Source organism: Apteryx mantelli, chromosome 17 (genome assembly GCF_036417845.1).
Source record: "Apteryx mantelli isolate bAptMan1 chromosome 17, bAptMan1.hap1, whole genome shotgun sequence".
Lineage (NCBI taxonomy): Eukaryota > Metazoa > Chordata > Aves > Apterygiformes > Apterygidae > Apteryx > Apteryx mantelli.
The window spans coordinates 7,338,933-7,355,647 of NC_089994.1; the positions used below are offsets into that span (position 1 = coordinate 7,338,933).

At 47.0% G+C, this 16,715-nt stretch overlaps 1 protein-coding gene across 3 annotated transcripts in view; it reads left to right on the forward strand.

Moving 5' to 3' along the window:
- The first annotated feature begins 175 nt into the window (after window positions 1–175).
- The window catches only part of LIMK2 (LIM domain kinase 2), a 33,333-nt gene continuing 16,793 nt past the window's right edge, over window positions 176–16,715 (forward strand). Inside the window, exons 1-2 of one of the 3 annotated variants that reach the window (XM_067306762.1) lie at window positions 176–300; window positions 3,923–4,022. In XM_067306762.1, the coding sequence (XP_067162863.1) occupies window positions 285–300; window positions 3,923–4,022 (116 nt within the window). In that variant the 5' untranslated portion in view covers window positions 176–284. Of the gene's footprint in view, window positions 301–3,922; window positions 4,023–12,712; window positions 12,833–12,889; window positions 13,038–16,715 lie in introns of those variants that run through there. The other 2 variants (XM_067306764.1, XM_067306763.1) reach the window with 2 other exon arrangements.

Sequence of the window (16,715 nt, forward strand, 5' to 3'; positions counted from 1 at the left end):
GCCGCGCCGCGGAAGGGGCGGGAGGGCCCCCGCGGTGTGGCACGGGGCTTGGCGGGGCGCCGATTGGCCTGCGGCGAGGAAGAGGGCGGGGCGGGGCGGGGCGGGGCACGGAGCAGGGAGCAGGGAGCAGGGATAGAAGCGGGGAAAGAGAAGGGAGGGGAGGGGAGGTGGGCGCGCGAGCGCGCGCGCGCCCGAGCCAGGTGCGGAGTGACCTACCGCGCGCTCCGTAGCGGCTGACGTCACGCGTGGGCGAGCCCCCGGGGCGGCAGCGGCCGGCCGCGGTGATGGAGGAGCTGCCAGGTGAGGGGCGGGAGGGCTCGGCCGCGCCGGGCCGGGCTGGGCCGCGCCGGGCAGGGCCGGGCCGCGCCTCCGCGGGCGCCTGGGGCTGAGCGCCGCCGCCCTCCCGAGCGCGAGGCTGCGGCTCCCCTGGGGCCGGCGGCCGTTAGGCGGGCGGCAGGTGCGGGGCTGCGCGGGCGGGCCCGGCCGCTCCCCGCGCTCGCCGCCGCGGGCGCCGGCAGGCTCCGGGCCGCCCGGCGGGGAGGCGCAGCCCTCGCGCGCGGGGTCGCTGCGGCTGCCGAGCCTGTGCGTTAGCCCGTGCTGACGGCAGGGCCGTGGGGCCGGCGGGCCGGGCCGGGCCGGCGGGTGCCTCCCTCGCTGCCACGCGTCGGGAGCCTCGGGGGAGGCCGTGCGGGGCCCGGGCTCGGGGAGCGGGCGCGGAGCGGGAGCGGGCCTCCGCCGGGGTTTCCTGCGCCGGGAGCGGCGGGCTGCTCGGCCTCGTTCTGCCGCGGAGAGGCGATTTTTGTTTCCTGGTTGTGATTCCTCGCCGCAGCCGTCGTTGGAGACCTGCCGGTCTCGCCTCTGCGGCGGAGGTCTGGCGCTGCGGCCCGGCGCTCCCGCCGGCGCTCGCTGCTGAGTGAGGTCTCGCTCCTTGTACTGGTTTGCCGCTGTCTGTCCGTAGCATTCCTCCCGTCCTGGGGGACTGGACAGACCTGTTATATTGATTATGTCTGTTTGCTTTTCCTTTGCGCTATTTCCTGCTGTTTTTTTTCATTTCCCTCGCTTCTCCTGGATACCTAAGCAATTTCAGTTGGATATAGCGTTATTCATTTCCTTTTGTGGGATAATCAGCCTTACTGGATACAGTTAAACTTTCAGCGCTGCAGCTGAAAGTAAGGTGACTAGTGCACAGGGTTTTTGAAGCTAATTTGTAAAGCTGTATGATCCTTGTGGGTGAATATCTGTTGCTTTTAGTCAGCAGTAGTGTAATAATTAGCCTTTAAATTTCTTGAAACAGGTTCTCTTTTCTGGGGGCATGGAGCTGACGGATGTCTGATTTGCAGACTTACTTGGCTTGCAGAATGGCAGGAATCCCAGAAGTAGTTCAGCTGACTTCTAGGACTTGTGCCACATTACCGGGAGAGGAGTGCTCCTGCTCCCTATCCGTTATGTCATGGGCATATGTGGATATGGCTTTCACTTCTAAGCCTGTTGTAGTGCACTGAAAAGCATTTCACTTTACAGAGGCACATGTGAAGTAGTGCAAGCTTTTTGCAAGTGTCTCCTACCTCTCATCCAGTGGTGGTGATCCCAGCTCAGCTGAGATTCGCTCTGTTCCAGATAGCAGGAGGGGGCAGAAGTGTTTCCAGGTATTGAGCTGAAGCTTTCTTGGGAAATGAAGTAGCAACTTATGCCAAATGTCACATCTGAATGAATCCTATCTAACAGTATAGCCTGTGTAGAGACCTTTATGGGTACTGCTCATTGCCTGACAAGGGTGGTGCTTGTTTGGGGTTGAGCAATAAGTCTTGTCTCTGAAACAGTCACCTGTGAAAATGTATGAGGACATCTCCAGCTTAGTTATTTTTAAATGTTGCAACTGACCCACACGGTGGGGTGAGAATGCATAGAAGTCTAATGACTTCTGTTTTGTGTAACTTCAAGGAACTTGGCCTCAATATCTGTTAATGTTTAGAAAGCTATAGGTGAGCAAGGGGAATGTACTTTGCCTTGAGCACCTCTACATAGTCTATGCTGAATATTTAGCTCTTATTTTAATCACTAAATCCAGGCTTTTTCCTCCTCTTGTTCTTCTGTTTTGGTTCCCTGCTCTATTTGTTTTAAACTCTCCCAGGCTGTTTGCCCTGGTGTTTCAAGGAGATGCTTCACCCATCCACACTGCAGTAATCATAACTACTGTGTCACAATACGTACTGAATGCCGCTTTTTTGATTGCTGTCACAGGGGCTTTTATTAACTAGTCCCAGAGTTCTTAGCAATACTGATGCTACTGGTGCACTAAATTTGTCTTTTTTTTTTTTAATACTATTTTTCTGATGGCCCATAATCTAGGGGTTGTGTGTCTTGAATTGCATCTGTTGGAGATGGTGACATTCTCTCAGTTTAAACCATGAAGCTAAAGAGAGACTATGAGATAGAGAAGTTGTCTTCCCTGTGAAACTGAGACTGACTTTATAAACACTAACCTGTTGACCTTCTGCAGCTTTCTTCTCTAGCATCATACAACTGGCTGCTTCTGCTGCAGCTGAGTCATTTCTGGAGAGTAAAAGTTAGCTGGGCTCTGTTTGGAGTAGCCATTTGAACCTGTTTAGTCTTGACTTGGCCGTTCGGAGTCTGGGCAGTAAGTGAAAAGCGTAACCCTGGAAGTAGTGGTGGCTTTTCCTGTGCTGGACTTGCATATCCCGGGTGGTTTCTAGCCTGTAGATTCTATAATGGCTGATCTGAAGTTCATTTCACAAATGACTAATAGGCAGGTGTTCCCCCTGTTTTATGTGACCTTACAGAGGCAGTAACTGTAGGGAAATGGTTGAAAAGGATTTGGTCCATTTAAGAGCTATCTGTATAAGTTACAGGGTGAAGTTACAGAAGGCAGCTGAGTGCATCTGACAGCTTACTGCTTGCAAGTGTGCAGCTCACCCAGTTGCAAATATTTGATACTTGCAATTGATCCCAGAGAAAAACTGTCTCCTTTAATGTATGCTTTAGAAAGAAGGGGTAATTGAGTGACTGCTGAGTTTTTCTGTTCTTTGGAAACTGGAAGTCTGTGGTTAGTGGTTTTCCTTCTCTAAGCATGCTTTTTTTTCCTTTATGCAACCTTACTGCAAGTAAACTTCTGGTAGCAGGAAGAAACAGGTTTGAGAGCTGCCAAGCAGCTGTATAACATATTCCTTGCACCATCTCATGCCCATCCAGATCCTGGAATCTTCCTTTAAGATAGTATGCGTATCTGTTTGGATTTGGGATAGCATTAATCTTTGTGCCAAATGCTCTTTGTGCAAGAATCTTCATACAGTTTTTCTAGCTTGTATGCCTCTAAAGAACGAGCTGTCTCAGGGGCTTTCTGGCACTTCTAGCAGAAGCTATTATAGTTCTTTGACTATTCGCAGCTTTTTCTGAAGGGATAATAGGCCACTAGCATCTGGCTCCAGTCTGGTGTTCGTTGTACAGTCTCTACTGGAATATCTATTCAAGTGTGTAATTCCTTCCTGGTAGTCAAGTTGTTCTCTACTGAATAAAGTTTGCCTTTCCTTTATTTCTGTTCTGGGAAATCCAGTTAATTATACAAATGAGTGCAAATGTTATGTGCTGAGTCAGTGGCATGGGGGAAACAGTAGCTTGGCTTCCTGGCCTTGTGAAAAATAATATTGCTTTTTTCCGCAGAGAATGAGGAAGCTGATGGTGGTGTGGGATATGAAGGAGAGAAAAAAAAAAAAGTATATTAGATGTTCAATTTAGAAACTTCTGTCTCTGGGGTTACAGAGTGGCTGGTATTGGCTTAACTTTCTGTGCGTGAGGGCTTTGATGTCAGTTACATAATTTAAGGATGTTCTTTGTCAGGATGCAGGAATCCTTGCTTCCTTCAATGTAAAATGGTTACTCTAACTCACCTTATTCCTGCATACAGGTGAAGAGGTCTGGAGATGCCTAGGATGTGGGGACAGCATTGCTGCTGGTCAGCGCATCTACAGGACTGTTAATGAAGCTTGGCATAGTTCCTGCTTTCGGTGGGTAAAACTTTAGCCCATTAAACTCTCCTTGTGTTAATAAACTAGCTAGGAACCTAGTGGATGAAGTACCAACGTTAACAGGGAGTTAGGCTAGTGACAATATCTTGCTGTCATCTCTGTCTCTAACCTGTTCTGGAGCCTCTTGCAGAACAGTTGCGCTCTCCTGTTTGCAGCCGTACTTCAGTGCTGGCAGTAGCACTTTGGAACTGATTTTCCATTCTAATAGCAGTCTGAAACTGTCTGGCAAAGTGTTGCCATGCTGACGCCAACACACCCGGGAATACAGATAAAGTACAAATGAAAGCTCTGATTTACTGGTGGTAGCAGAAGCCATGGGTTGCATATTTGTCTACAGCTGCATTCCGAAGTAATGCCCAGGCAATTTGGATAGCCTGTTGCTGTTTCCTTATGTGGTACAAGAGAGATATCAGGGTGTTGCTGATATGGAGGGAGATCTGCCTTTTTGCCTTCTCTCCCTTTCAGACTATTAAGACATACAAACTTGCCAGAAACCTCTTGCGATAGTGTTGCTAGCAGCAAGGACAAGAAGGGGTCTCTAACATGCTCTGCTTCCTGGCAGTAGGATTAATGCCTCTGCTCTGTCTTGTGAATAGTCAGTCTGGTTTTCATGCCCCAGAACCATGCTTCTGAGGGGGCCTAGATTTGGAGAGGGGTTGAGTATCTCCAGCCTCTATGGGCTTTTTTGTAGGAGCAGCTGTTGGCTTGAATCTGGAGAGGCTGATGTTTTGGACATTGTCAAAACAGATGAGGGGGAAAAGAAGCCAAAGTGTGGCTTTGGAGGAATGTTTCATGTGCCAAGTGAGGAATCTACTGTCCTGGTTTAAAAAAAAATAATAATAAATGACATTGCTGAAGTGAGGATTATGGTTATTGGTGTTTAAAAAAAGCATATTAGGCTGCCAAAGTGATGCTAGCTCTGTCTGCTTGGAAAATGCTATTATTTAGAATGACTTCTTGATCATCACAATTACTGCTTTACATTGCTGCAAATCCCAATCTTGTGGGTTTCTGTTGGTTTGAGTATTCATGTATGGCTATGTAGAATCAGCTTCTCTGAATGCTGGTCTTGTCTTCTCCCTAACAAACTGGCATCCTGTTGCTGAGCTTCCCTGGATTCTGCCAGTAGTCAAACCCAAATTTGCATGTGTTAGTAAGTCTTTCTTTCTTGCCTTTGACGATATTTCTGATGTGGGTCTTGATTTGCAAATGTCTAGGTGCTTCTTGCTATTGGGGCTGTTGAGGTGGGATAACAGCTGGGTTGGAAGGAAATCCTGCCCTTAATGACAACTTCGGAAACAGCGCTTGTGTGGCTGAGTACAGGGTCTAGGCTGACATGCTCTAGATTATAGTGCAAAATGAAAGTCTGATTTATTTATTTATTAATACAAGTGAAGATGCCAACTCCCTTCTGAGATATGTACCAGCTATCTGCATTTGCTGGTGTCATCTGCTTCTCTTGTGCCCTGTGCTTTTGACTAGCTCCACCACCCTGGTAAGCTGCCATGCTGGATGAACAACTAGAACCTGCAGCAAAGGAAGCTGCCCTTCCCTTTTTCCTAGTTTCAGGGTAGGACTGTACATGAAAACAAATTCCCAGTTTCCACTGTTCTCCCTTCTCTTCTGTCATCCCCTAGCCATACTGGGCAGCAGTCTTGTGCTTAGTATCCCAGAGCCAAACTTTAAAAACCCTCTAAGGGTAGGAAGCCTTTGGCAGCTGGTAGCCGTTAGTTCCGGCAGCTCTTGTGGAGTGTTTTTTACAGGCTTCCTGTGGATTAGCTGACTCTTTGGCCTGGCACATAATTTCTCTGATGCTGATTGGCACCTCTCCAGGCTCGTTAGCTCTGTTTATTCTTGGTCAGGCCAGGCTGCTGATCATGCTTGGCACTGGCAGTAGCTGACGTACATGCGTGTCTCTGAGGATTTAAGTTTTTTGTCACTTCCCTCCTTCCTCAAACTGCATGCACAGAAGCTTTGTCCCAGAGTCCTGTATTTACTCTGGTGTGGCTGGAGGGACAAGCAAATCGCTATTCGTGTATCTTGGATATTTTAAGTTGTTCTTTGGCAGGCTGGTCCAAGGCTTGAATCTGTTGGTTTAGAGCTGGCTGAGGAAGTTTCTTAGATGTTTCTGTCACAGTCTGTTGTGCATTAACTCTGAATGTACTTTTGTGCCTGCAGATTCTACTGAATTCTGCTGTGATAGCATCCTTTCTCAAAGGTCGTTGTTTTTCACTCTGGCATAGTTCCACTGGGTTTGGAACTTACCTTGCTACTTGTCTCTCCTTATCTTGGTGGAGCGTTCAAAGCTTTATGTAATGTGTCTTTTCTCTAGGTCTGGATCACTTTTATCCAAGGGGATTCTTGGAAGGAAAACTTTCTTTTTGACCTAGAGCATGCTGTTCTTGCTGCTTTCAGTCTGACTTACTTTTTCCATATCACAAAATAAAGGGTGCTGATTTGAATGATACGTTTGAACAATTTATTGACACTTGGTGTTTTGATGTCCATGGCTTTTTTTTCCCCCCACAGATAAAGACAAATGAAGTTAAAGACTATTCACTCTTTCCATAGGGATTTTGCGTATTTGAATCCGAGTAGGGCAGGATGAGAAGAGCCAGGTATAACTGTGTGGTTTCATTTTGTGGAAATAGCATTTGTTAAAAATGTAGTTTTGATAATTTGAAAACCATGAATTCAGATCAAGCTTGTTTTGGAGCCAGATTAACAAAACTTTTGGAAACGGTGGTAGGAATTCCTACTGCAGCAGAGTGTTTAAGAACTTTATAGGAAGGAAGACAGCTGTTCCTTCCTAACTGTGAAATAACAGAGGATGTATATTACTATGGTCTATAAAATCTAATTTAAGTAGCCAAGCAACACAGGCTTGCTGCTAATATCTCAAAACAACAACAACAAAAAAACACCTCATGAAGGAAAAACTATTGGCAGTGTATCCTTCACCCAGAGTTCCTGAAGGTGATACGTTACTGGTGGTTTTACAGTACAGGTTTAAATACAGACTATTTAGTTTATGCCACAAAACAGTTTATTAAAAGCTGAAAAATCGTCAGGAATCTGCAGAGTGAAGATGATCCTCTTCCTTCTTCTGGAAGAGGGAAGGAAGAACAGGAAATTCTGTATGAATCCAAAATTTGTGATTAGTAGGTCTAAAGTGTTGGAGATGATGGTAACCAGAAACTGTTAATTCAGCTTGGACAAATATTTCCTTTTTGCTTAAGGCACCAGGTCTTTAATGCATGTACAATGGAGCTTGACCTGGGGAAATGGTGTCTTGGCTTTCTGAATTATTTAAATTATATTATGAAGTAGCTTGATACTAAGTTAATAATATAAACAGTTGTTTGATTTTAAAGTAAGCTTTTGGTATCTGATTATCATAAAAGATTTATTGTATACTTAATCAGGGGCTACGTTAGATAATTAAGCAATTGTAAGTTGCAAGTTGATTTTCCAGTAAAAGATGCTGAATACAGCTAAATATAGTCTTGAAACTTTTAAGAAAATGTTTACACATGCAAAAAGTCTAAGTTAATAAGATGAAATGTATTTAAATTGCAATAAAATTTGCCTTATCACTTAGAGTTAAATCAGTTTGCCTGACAGACCATTTGGAGTCAGGTGCTTGGACTTCCTGATATGTTGTTCCAACCGTTTTGAGATTTGTTAACCGCACACAGAGTATCCTAACCACCAGGCGGCCATCTTCACTTAACAAGTACTTAAAACATGAAACAGTGTTGGCAAAGTGCGAAGACCTGGCTCTGTCTTCTGCTGGTATTCTGAAGTGAACTTGAAACAATTCTTCTTCCGCCCATCTCTCACCAGTGCAACAAGGTCAAAAGCAGATCCCTCGGAGCCCTCTGCTACCTGCTCACTGCGCGCCCCCCTGCAGCGTGGGAATTGCCGACGTTTCGGAAAGCGCGACTGAATTCGATATTCCATGCACTGAGAGGGTGCCCAGTCCTCTAAGCTACTGAATAGGAAGAGCCACTAGCAATTTCTCAGTTCTAATGAACTGATTTTCTTATAGAGCAGAGACGTGTTCTTGTCCATGGGATGGCGTATTTGGTTTAATATAAAAATATTTTTTGCTGAGCAAAACTTAATGAAGCACCTTAATTCTGTTTACATTTCGGGGGGGGCACAAGCTAGGCAAGCTTCTGTTAGGAATTGCTTATGTATAGTTAGCTGAATCTGTTTTGGCGTTGGAGGATGGACTAGTTGACTTATGAGGGTATTTTCCAGATGTATTTTCTATGATTCTCAGGATATCTATTAAACTTCAGCTTCTATCTGAAGGAAATAACCAGTTTTTTGACCATTCCTAAGTCAGAAATTATCTAACATGGGTCGTCTAATGGTCTCCCACCACTGTAGGTTTTCAGTCTCTTAGGCTATGTCTTCTAGCACTTAACTATCCTTAGTGTTAGACATTTCTATCTACTGTCTTCAGAAGACTCCCTTGTTGCAATAAAAATCCTTTTCTTCTAGCCACGTTCTCCATGGACATCCCAAAACAATTTTTTTTCCCCTTCTATTCTCCAAGTAACCTTTTCATATGTGAAAGCAGCAGTCATGTACTCCTCTAGACTAAATAAGCCCTAGTTCTAGCTGCTTTTTCATAGGCTGTATCTTCTAGACTTTGGATCACTTCTGTTGGTTCAAACTGTTTGGCATAAGCCTTCATTTTCCAAGAGCTGCTTCCTCCCCACAGACAACAGGACAAATAGATCTGTAGTGACAGGATACGAAACTGAAATGTGCATAAGCTGGCAAATAAAGACTTAAGCAAAGGTATATACTAAGCTGAATTTGGAATGTGGGGACCTTTGATGCTTCGAAGCTTCCTCTGGCTTTTCACTATGAAGGCGGTCAGGTTTGAACACACAACTGCTGAGTTTGAGAGCAAGGGAAATATCGGCTGTAACAAAGGGGAGCTGAATTATTGCAGAAGCAGGAAGGTGAGAATCTCCTCTTCTTCCTGGTCTTCTCCAGCTTCTGGCAGTTACGAACAGCTCATGATAGGGTCTTAGAAGTGAAAGCTTGGTGCTTTTCTCCACTAATCCTGCAGATTCTTGGGAATGCCATTTTAATGGTGTCTTCAATGTTACTGAAATTCCACAGCTAGCTATCAGATTTAAGGGAGAAATTCTTGCTAAGAGCATGTTTGCACACAGACCACCATGAACTGGGTTTAAGGAGTTTAAAAATCCAAAGTGACAATGAAGCACTTTGCAGGTGGCAGTGGCCACATTCCTCAGAGGAGTCTTGCAGCTACAGCACATCAGCGACAACTCCTTAAGGAGGAGTTGGGCATTCCGGTCTGAACTCTTCTAGTTGACTTGTGCAGCTTGTCCTTTAGGGCACTGTTATCAAAGCATTATTGTACCAATGTAATTAGAATTACTCATACAGCTCAGTATGTGCTAGGCTTTCCACATGAATGAGACGGGATCCTTCCCTGAGGAGTTTTGCGGTCTGCACAGACAAAAGCAGTGACTTAGGAAGCAAGTGAAGAAGCAGTGGTTTCAGTGCCACTCTTAATTGCAGTAGGTGCCATGCTGCTTTTACTTATCAGAAGTCACTGCTTCTGTAAATCATGAAGTTTCAGCAGGCTGAATTACCGTGACTTGCCTCCCAGCCTACAGTTATTCATGACGTCTACAGCCATTAGGCAGGTATGGAGGAGAGAAAAACTACATCTCCATCTTAATGTTGTGCTTAGTGATATTGGATACTGAGAAGGCACTACTGTGTTGGTCTGAGGTTCTGGTTCTGTTCTGGTTGTGTTTAGAAGTAAGATGCAGTGAAATAAATGAGCCAAGCTTCACTGTTCATTTTAGTTTACTCAAGAGCTGTGTGCAAGAACTCTCACTCACAGGTGAAGGCATATTGAAATGATATTTATTTCAGCAGCTGATGTCAGGAGTTGGCTCTGTCTTTCAACACCAGCAAAACACGTGTTAATGTCAGTGCCTTGGAAATACAATGAGGCACTGGGATTGCATTAAATTATTTGGAATGACTCCAAATTGTACCCAGGCTGAAACAAAGACTTGCTGCAGCCTCTTCAGGTGTCAAGCAGATGCCTCTTCCCCAGTTTATACCAGTCCCACAGGCATACTGAGCTGCCTGTCTGTGCCAGGATAAATTTGCAGGTCTTAGGTTTGGAGATATGCTGAGCAATGCATCTGTGTGCAGACATGCTGATGGACACCATGAAACTGGAATAAAACTGTAAAAGCTATGAAATTTTGAGACTCAATTTGCAATAAACTTCCTGTTAAGTCATTGTCTGGGTTTTCCATTTGTTCCCTTTATTTGCCAGGTATATTTTTGCCAGAGATGAAAGCCTGAACAATGGATATACAAATCCAAGTCATAGTAAGGAAGGTAACCGCTTATGATGGCTGCATGTTTGTAGTGGAAATGCTGTCAGCATTTGCAAGAGAGAAGATGCTGATATCTGACTTTGGCTGGTTAAAAAGAAATTTACTTCAATATATTTTGACCCTCAGGATAGTATCAGTAAAATTATACAGAAGTTTTTTCTCCCCACGTCCTCTGCCACCTGTTTATCTGTATTTTTGAAGTACAGTCGTTCTGTCAGGAATCCAGACCTAGAATTTGACGTAGTGAATTAATAGATTAACACCTTTTCCAGAGCCCTCTTATCAGGGCTATTATGTTCTCAAATAGGTCTTGGAGATGATAAAAAAGGCACGAAGTAACATAAGAGAATTCTGTGTAGAAAAGCTAACTTTTACTGACTGCTGCTGGGACGTGCTGCAAAAGTAAAATTACTTTGATAAGATGTTTCCTGTTTGAATAGAGGTTTGACTATGTGTCCTTTGGCTTTAAGGAAGTCTCAAACAAAATCTCTTCCCAGTTGCTTAGCTGTCTGGGTGGTTTTTATTACTTTGAAGTTAGGCTTTATCTGCTGGCTTCATTCACAGACTAGCTGGCCGCTTATCGCATCTGCGAATCAGATCTTCAAAGGTTTTGTCTGAAGAGTTGGGATTTACGAGGTCACGCGGGCTCCCGCTTGGAGGGAGCTCAGCGCCTGGCAGCAGGGTTGCGGGGAGCAGCTTTTGCGCGTGGGTGATGCCGGGCAGGGCAGGGGCTCCGCGATGCGCCGGAGGTACGCACGCGACGTGGGGTGCTGCTGCAGCCGGGGGAGCGCTGCGCTGGGAGCGCTGGCCCCTTTTCGGCGTGCGACGTATAGAGGACGTGGGAGACCAGAGCGCATTCCTAGACACAGACTCACCGGGCTGCTGCTTCCAGCAGGGCTGTGTGAAATGTCAGAAGGAATTAGACCCGTGCTGGAGCTGACAACCGCATCGAGCTCTGCAGCGCTAGGTTTCGCTGCGCTTTTACAGCCAGGCTTAGTAACCATACTGAATGGGGGAAAATGATGATTTCTTTTTCTCCATAAATGTGGCTGCTGCTTGCCCTTGCCAAAAAAAAAAAAAAAAAGGAGGGGGGGTGCCAAAAGGCTGCCTGGCTTTCTGTTTACTGCAATAGCTAGCAACAGCTGTCAGAGCTGCAGCCAAGGCTGCCTCCTTGTCCCAGCCCCAAGCGTCCCTTGAACAATGTGCCAGCTGAGATGAGCATCTCCAGCAAAAGCATATTTTAATACTCTTGCCTCTGGAACAGAGCATGATTTTTCAGGCTGTGTTCAGGCATGCCAGGCTCTGCTGACTGTACAAAAATGGGAGGGCTCAGTGTAGCAATGTATGTTTGTTGCATTTCTGAATGTCTTGCAAACAGCTTTAGCTGATTAGGCCACTAGAGATCACGCTTGGCTTCAGAGTTAGCAAAGCAATATAACTGCGTGTGCTGCAGGCAGGAGAGAATACTTGTCTGGTCTGATTTATACCTCTCAGCTTTCACTCAGGAGATGAAGATTGGGTTAAATGATCACAGTGGTCTCTGTGCTAAAACAGTGTTGGAAAGAAAGTTATTTTTCTTTGGATGAAGCACACTGTGGAGTTACCTTCTGCAAGATGAGCGAACAAGTTGAAGGCACCGTGAAAGTGGTATAACCCAGCTCACTGTGTGGGATTTAGGAAGGTATGTAGTAAAACGTTAATTTGGTGTGTTTGGAGACCTGGCTAGCGGTCTTTGCCAGACTCTGCTTTCCCCGACTTCTCCATCAGAACGTACCACTGCTGCACAGAGTAGTTTCACATTAATGCGCTTGGCTCTTACTTTGGCAAAAGCTGCTACCTTTCAGCACTTATTAATGCAGTCCCCCTTGGATCAAAGCTCCACCCCTGTGAAGAAGTAGAGCTTATTAGAGCTTATTCAGTCTCCTTAGCCACCCGCTGTCCTGCAATGGCTCCTCCTCCCTCCCACCCTTGGGTGGAACCAGAGAAGGGAAAACTTGACAATAGTTAGCAGGCAGCAGAGCTCGTAGGAACTATTGCAGAAGCATGTCCAACTAGCCCGGTTAGCAGTTATTCTATCCTTCCCAAGGGTGCAGCGGCTGCTGAGTGCAGGAGAAGATGGCTATAGCCATGGGAGCCAGGAAAGATCTGAGAAGGAACGAGCAGCTGAGAGACCTGGCATTCCTTGGGCAGCTTCAAAGAGCGATGAGGTATCTGAATCAGCGCAAGATGAAATGAGCACTTGCTGCTGCCATGTTGGCAGAGCAGAGCTGTTCAGAGGCTGTTGGACAGGTTTGTGGCTGAGCCGGTTTATCCAGTGTTGAAGATGGGAAGTTATTTGTCTGCCCCAGCTTACTTCGCTCCCAAGGATCCCTTTCGGTAAGTCTTGCACAGGATTAGCAGTGGAGCTTCAAATTATCCTTTCTCCCCTGCAGTGCTGTCTAAGCAGCTAAGTGTGCAAGGTGTGAAGAATGAAGTCCAGTGCTGGTGTGCAGAGAAGAGCTGGCCTCGGGCTGCGAGCCTGTCGTGCTTTGAGCAGGAGACGGGGAAGAGTCTTATTGCCAGCTCCTGTGTCCCCTCTCTGGTAAGAGGGACTGGCACTTGGGTGGTGAGGCAGCGTCCGCGTAGCCCAGATGAGCGGATCCCTGTCAGAGCAACGCTATGGGCACTGCCTTGCCCCCTGCCTGCTCTGCACCCCCGTGCCAGAGGATCGAGATTGCTATGGCTGCTCCTTCTAAAGTCTCTTCCAGTACTACGTGTGCTTGGGCATAGCGCAGGGTGAGGGAGTGCCACATGCTGCTGTTGCGTGTTCAGGAAGGTGATGTAATCTGCAGCGAGGCAGTGTATAATCTTGTTTGAGAAAAGAAATCAAGAACTTTGCAGGTAACTAGGGACTTGGCAGTACACTTCACTTACACAGAAAGGATTCCTGCCCCATGATACTTGGTTTATATTAGCGTCCTTTCTTGGTCTGGCCAAACAAATAAGGCTTGAGGAAGGTGTTAACTATAGAGTAAAGCTTTGCTTGCATTATATCTCCATGGTGAAAACTCTTAGTGGGGCTGGACACAGCCATGATGCTGACAGACTGCTGATGTGCTGATAAGGTGGATGGATGGGGAAGGGCAAGGCCGGCAGTTTCAGCGTCTCCCTCCTCTTCCCCCCACCCAGATTTGCCTTTTGTTATTGATCCTGTTCCTGCAAACACTGTAGCACTGATTTGGGGGTAAGGAGACTTTTGTTAAAACAATCTAGGAACTGCTCAGGACTCAGATTCCTGTTTCATAGGAGTACGTACTGTTGTGCAAATTGCTAAGCTTATCTAGGCAACTTTCTGAAAAAGTACCTGCTTTCAGAAAAAGGGAAGTGAGCAGCCATTCGCTATTCAGAATTTAATGGGAATGCACACGCTATGGCTTAGCATGCGTGTAGCCATATATACCTTGTACTAGGCAGTATGGAGATGGTTTTGCATAATCAGGGTTTAAATGCTCAGTCTTCTCATAATTAGTCTGTGATTTCTAGCATCTGTTCTTCCTTGGCTAGTGTCTCCTATGTAGCCAGTGCACACGCTTCTCCTCACCCAGGCCTAGCAGCCTTTGGGTTAGCTGGCAGCTGGGGTTAGGCTGTAGTCTGCAGCCTGCTGTCCTGCCCCCCACTCTGCCCGCAGAATCGGAGCCACAGCTCTTTGCTGCCTGTCTAGCGTTAACTGATCCAGCCTGACAGTCTGGGGGGGATTTTATTAATGAGCCCTTCTCAAAGGGATCAGTCTCTTTGGTGCCAGGGAGGTCTTTGCTTCCATGAGGGTATTGGCTTTCATTTAGATGTAAAAGAGATGCTTGCCACATCAGTTGAATCTCCCTCTTGCTGAAAACCGGGCTGGTTACCTGTTGTGACCTGATCCTCCTCCTACCCCCCACGAAACCCAGCAGCCATCAAGCAGCGATTTGTGAACTCTTTCTGCACCTGCTGTGTTTCTGAGCACCGGGGCCGAACGCGGCCTTCCAGATGCTGCCTGTGGCTCTGGGACGATGGCGATGGGAGGCAGATTAATTTATTCTCAATTGCCAAGGCTGGGAAGTGAAGAATCACAGTGTATGGGGCTGTATAATCAGAGAAGGGTCCTGCAGCTCTGCGAACAGGGGCTGGACAGCAAGAGGAAACACGTCAAATGTAGCTGCTTCCAGTCCTCCGAGAAACTCGATTACCATGCTTTGTTGCCCTGTAATAACAATACCAAATCATTTAGAAGACTAGCAGTTTCTAATCTAAAAGACAGAAGAGCAAGAAATCTTTCTTTCTTCTGACTGTGGTGACTGGCAAAGATTAGCTTGCTTAACGCCTCCAGATGTGATAGTGTTCCTGTCCCGGCTGCTGTGAGCCCTGGGAGTGGCAGTGCTGTAGCGCCCTGCTCTCTGGTGAGGAGGGGAAGGAAGCAGCAGTAACTCTTGCATCTTCTGTGGTGAGGTTCTGTCCCTCACTTCTCCATGACTGACAAACCCGAAGCCTTTCCCACCTTGCAGAACGCATGGCGAATAACAGCTGAAGGTGCCGTTTGGCAGCGTGGGCCGCAGCAACGTCCTCTCGCTGGCAGCGATTAATGAAGCAGCCGGTTAGACCCATTAGCAGCATCTAGCATCTGCGGGGCCTGGCTGCGCTTTGTTCCTGTTGCCTCACTGCCCTGGGTGGGGTCCTGAGCCTCGAGCTGCAAACTTGTCCTGCCCAGATTTGTTTAATTGCATAGCAAAGAGCTGACTGCTTGCTGACTCCACCCCCTCACCTTCATTTTGCCGTGGGTGTGTTGCAAGTGAGATACCAGCGCTTATTTCCGGATGGAAGCAAACTAATCAAGTGCTGTAAGGTTGGACCAAACTGGGAAGAAGTAGGGGAAAGGTAAAGGGGGGACACATGCACATGGTTCTCTGGAGCCTAAATCAAAGTGCGGAAGTGTTGCTTTTGCTGAAACTTTAGATTTTCTTAGGGAGAAAGGGGAGTGGTTGAAGCTGGAGAGGGGTGAGGAAGGAAAGGTATTGCATTTTTTTTTAATCAAAAAGTACCAAAAGCAAACAAAAAACCTCACCCACCTGCTTGGAGAGAACTTTGATGGAAGGACAGGTCCTGAAGCCCTGGTGAAGCAGTCCCCTGTCTCCAGTATTGCCATCTGCATCCCAAGTGCAGGTCTGGTCACAGCTCCCTGTTTGAAGATGTAATCGCTCCTGGAGCGTGCACTGGTACAGGCATGCACACAGCAGTCGGCTGAGGGTGAGGGATCCGATTTGCCCATGCTCAGCCAGATGTTCCTGCCACAAGCTGATAGAAATCTCTGCTGTTAGTCTCCACTTGCTCTGTTCTCCCTCCCACTCACCTACTTGATCATTCAGTGTGGGGTATTTACTGCAAATGAAAGCCGAAGGCTAGTGGTGGAAGGCAAAACACATTGCAATGCCCTCCAGGTCTTTCGCATGCCATTAGCAGGGTGTAACCCTGACAGTGCCCCAAGGCTGAGGCTGTGATAATAAGTGTACCCTGTATCAAAATGTAAGAAGTCACTGCTCCCCTACCTCAGACAGAACAGGCAGGGGCTGTTGCATGTGTTGAAGTTCTTTCCCATCACTGAGGAAAGGAGTGGGGACAGGATTTGGAGCTCCGCAGCTTGGAGAGCAAACACTATAAAAGTGTATATTGGAAGGAGCAACTTTCCTGAGGGGAGGGTACGGCACTAAATACCTTGTGAGGTGTGTTTTTCCCCTCGAACTATAGCCTGTTTACACGCAACTTTGCCTTGTTGCTTTGCAGTCTCTTGAGTTGGAGCAAATACCTCTCCATGTTGGAGCACAACCTGCTTCTTAGATCAGCGTGCCCATTACGAACTGGTGGAGTTTACAAGGAATGTCTTGGCACAAACAAGCTTTCAGGAAGCCAACAGTAGCTCTCATCTTAGACCTAGGAGCACAAAAGAAGTGCTCCCCCGCTCCACTGGCTGACTCCAGTGCCTTTGGTGCCGTGGGGAGGAAGGCCTGCTGTTCAGGGAGGCACGCTCCCCGCAGTGTGACGGTTCCCCCCGTGTGGTAGCTGAGCCAGTTGTTGGGGTGGGGGCAGAAGCAACTCCTTCTTTCACCTTTGGGAAGGCATCGTGCTGACAAAGACATAGATCCTCTAGGTGTTCCTTTGAAGTTAGTTAATGGTGACTAACCTGCCTTCGCTTCTGCACTGAGAAATGGCCTCTACCAGGCTAATTTTTCTGGTGGAGTCTGAGAACGTG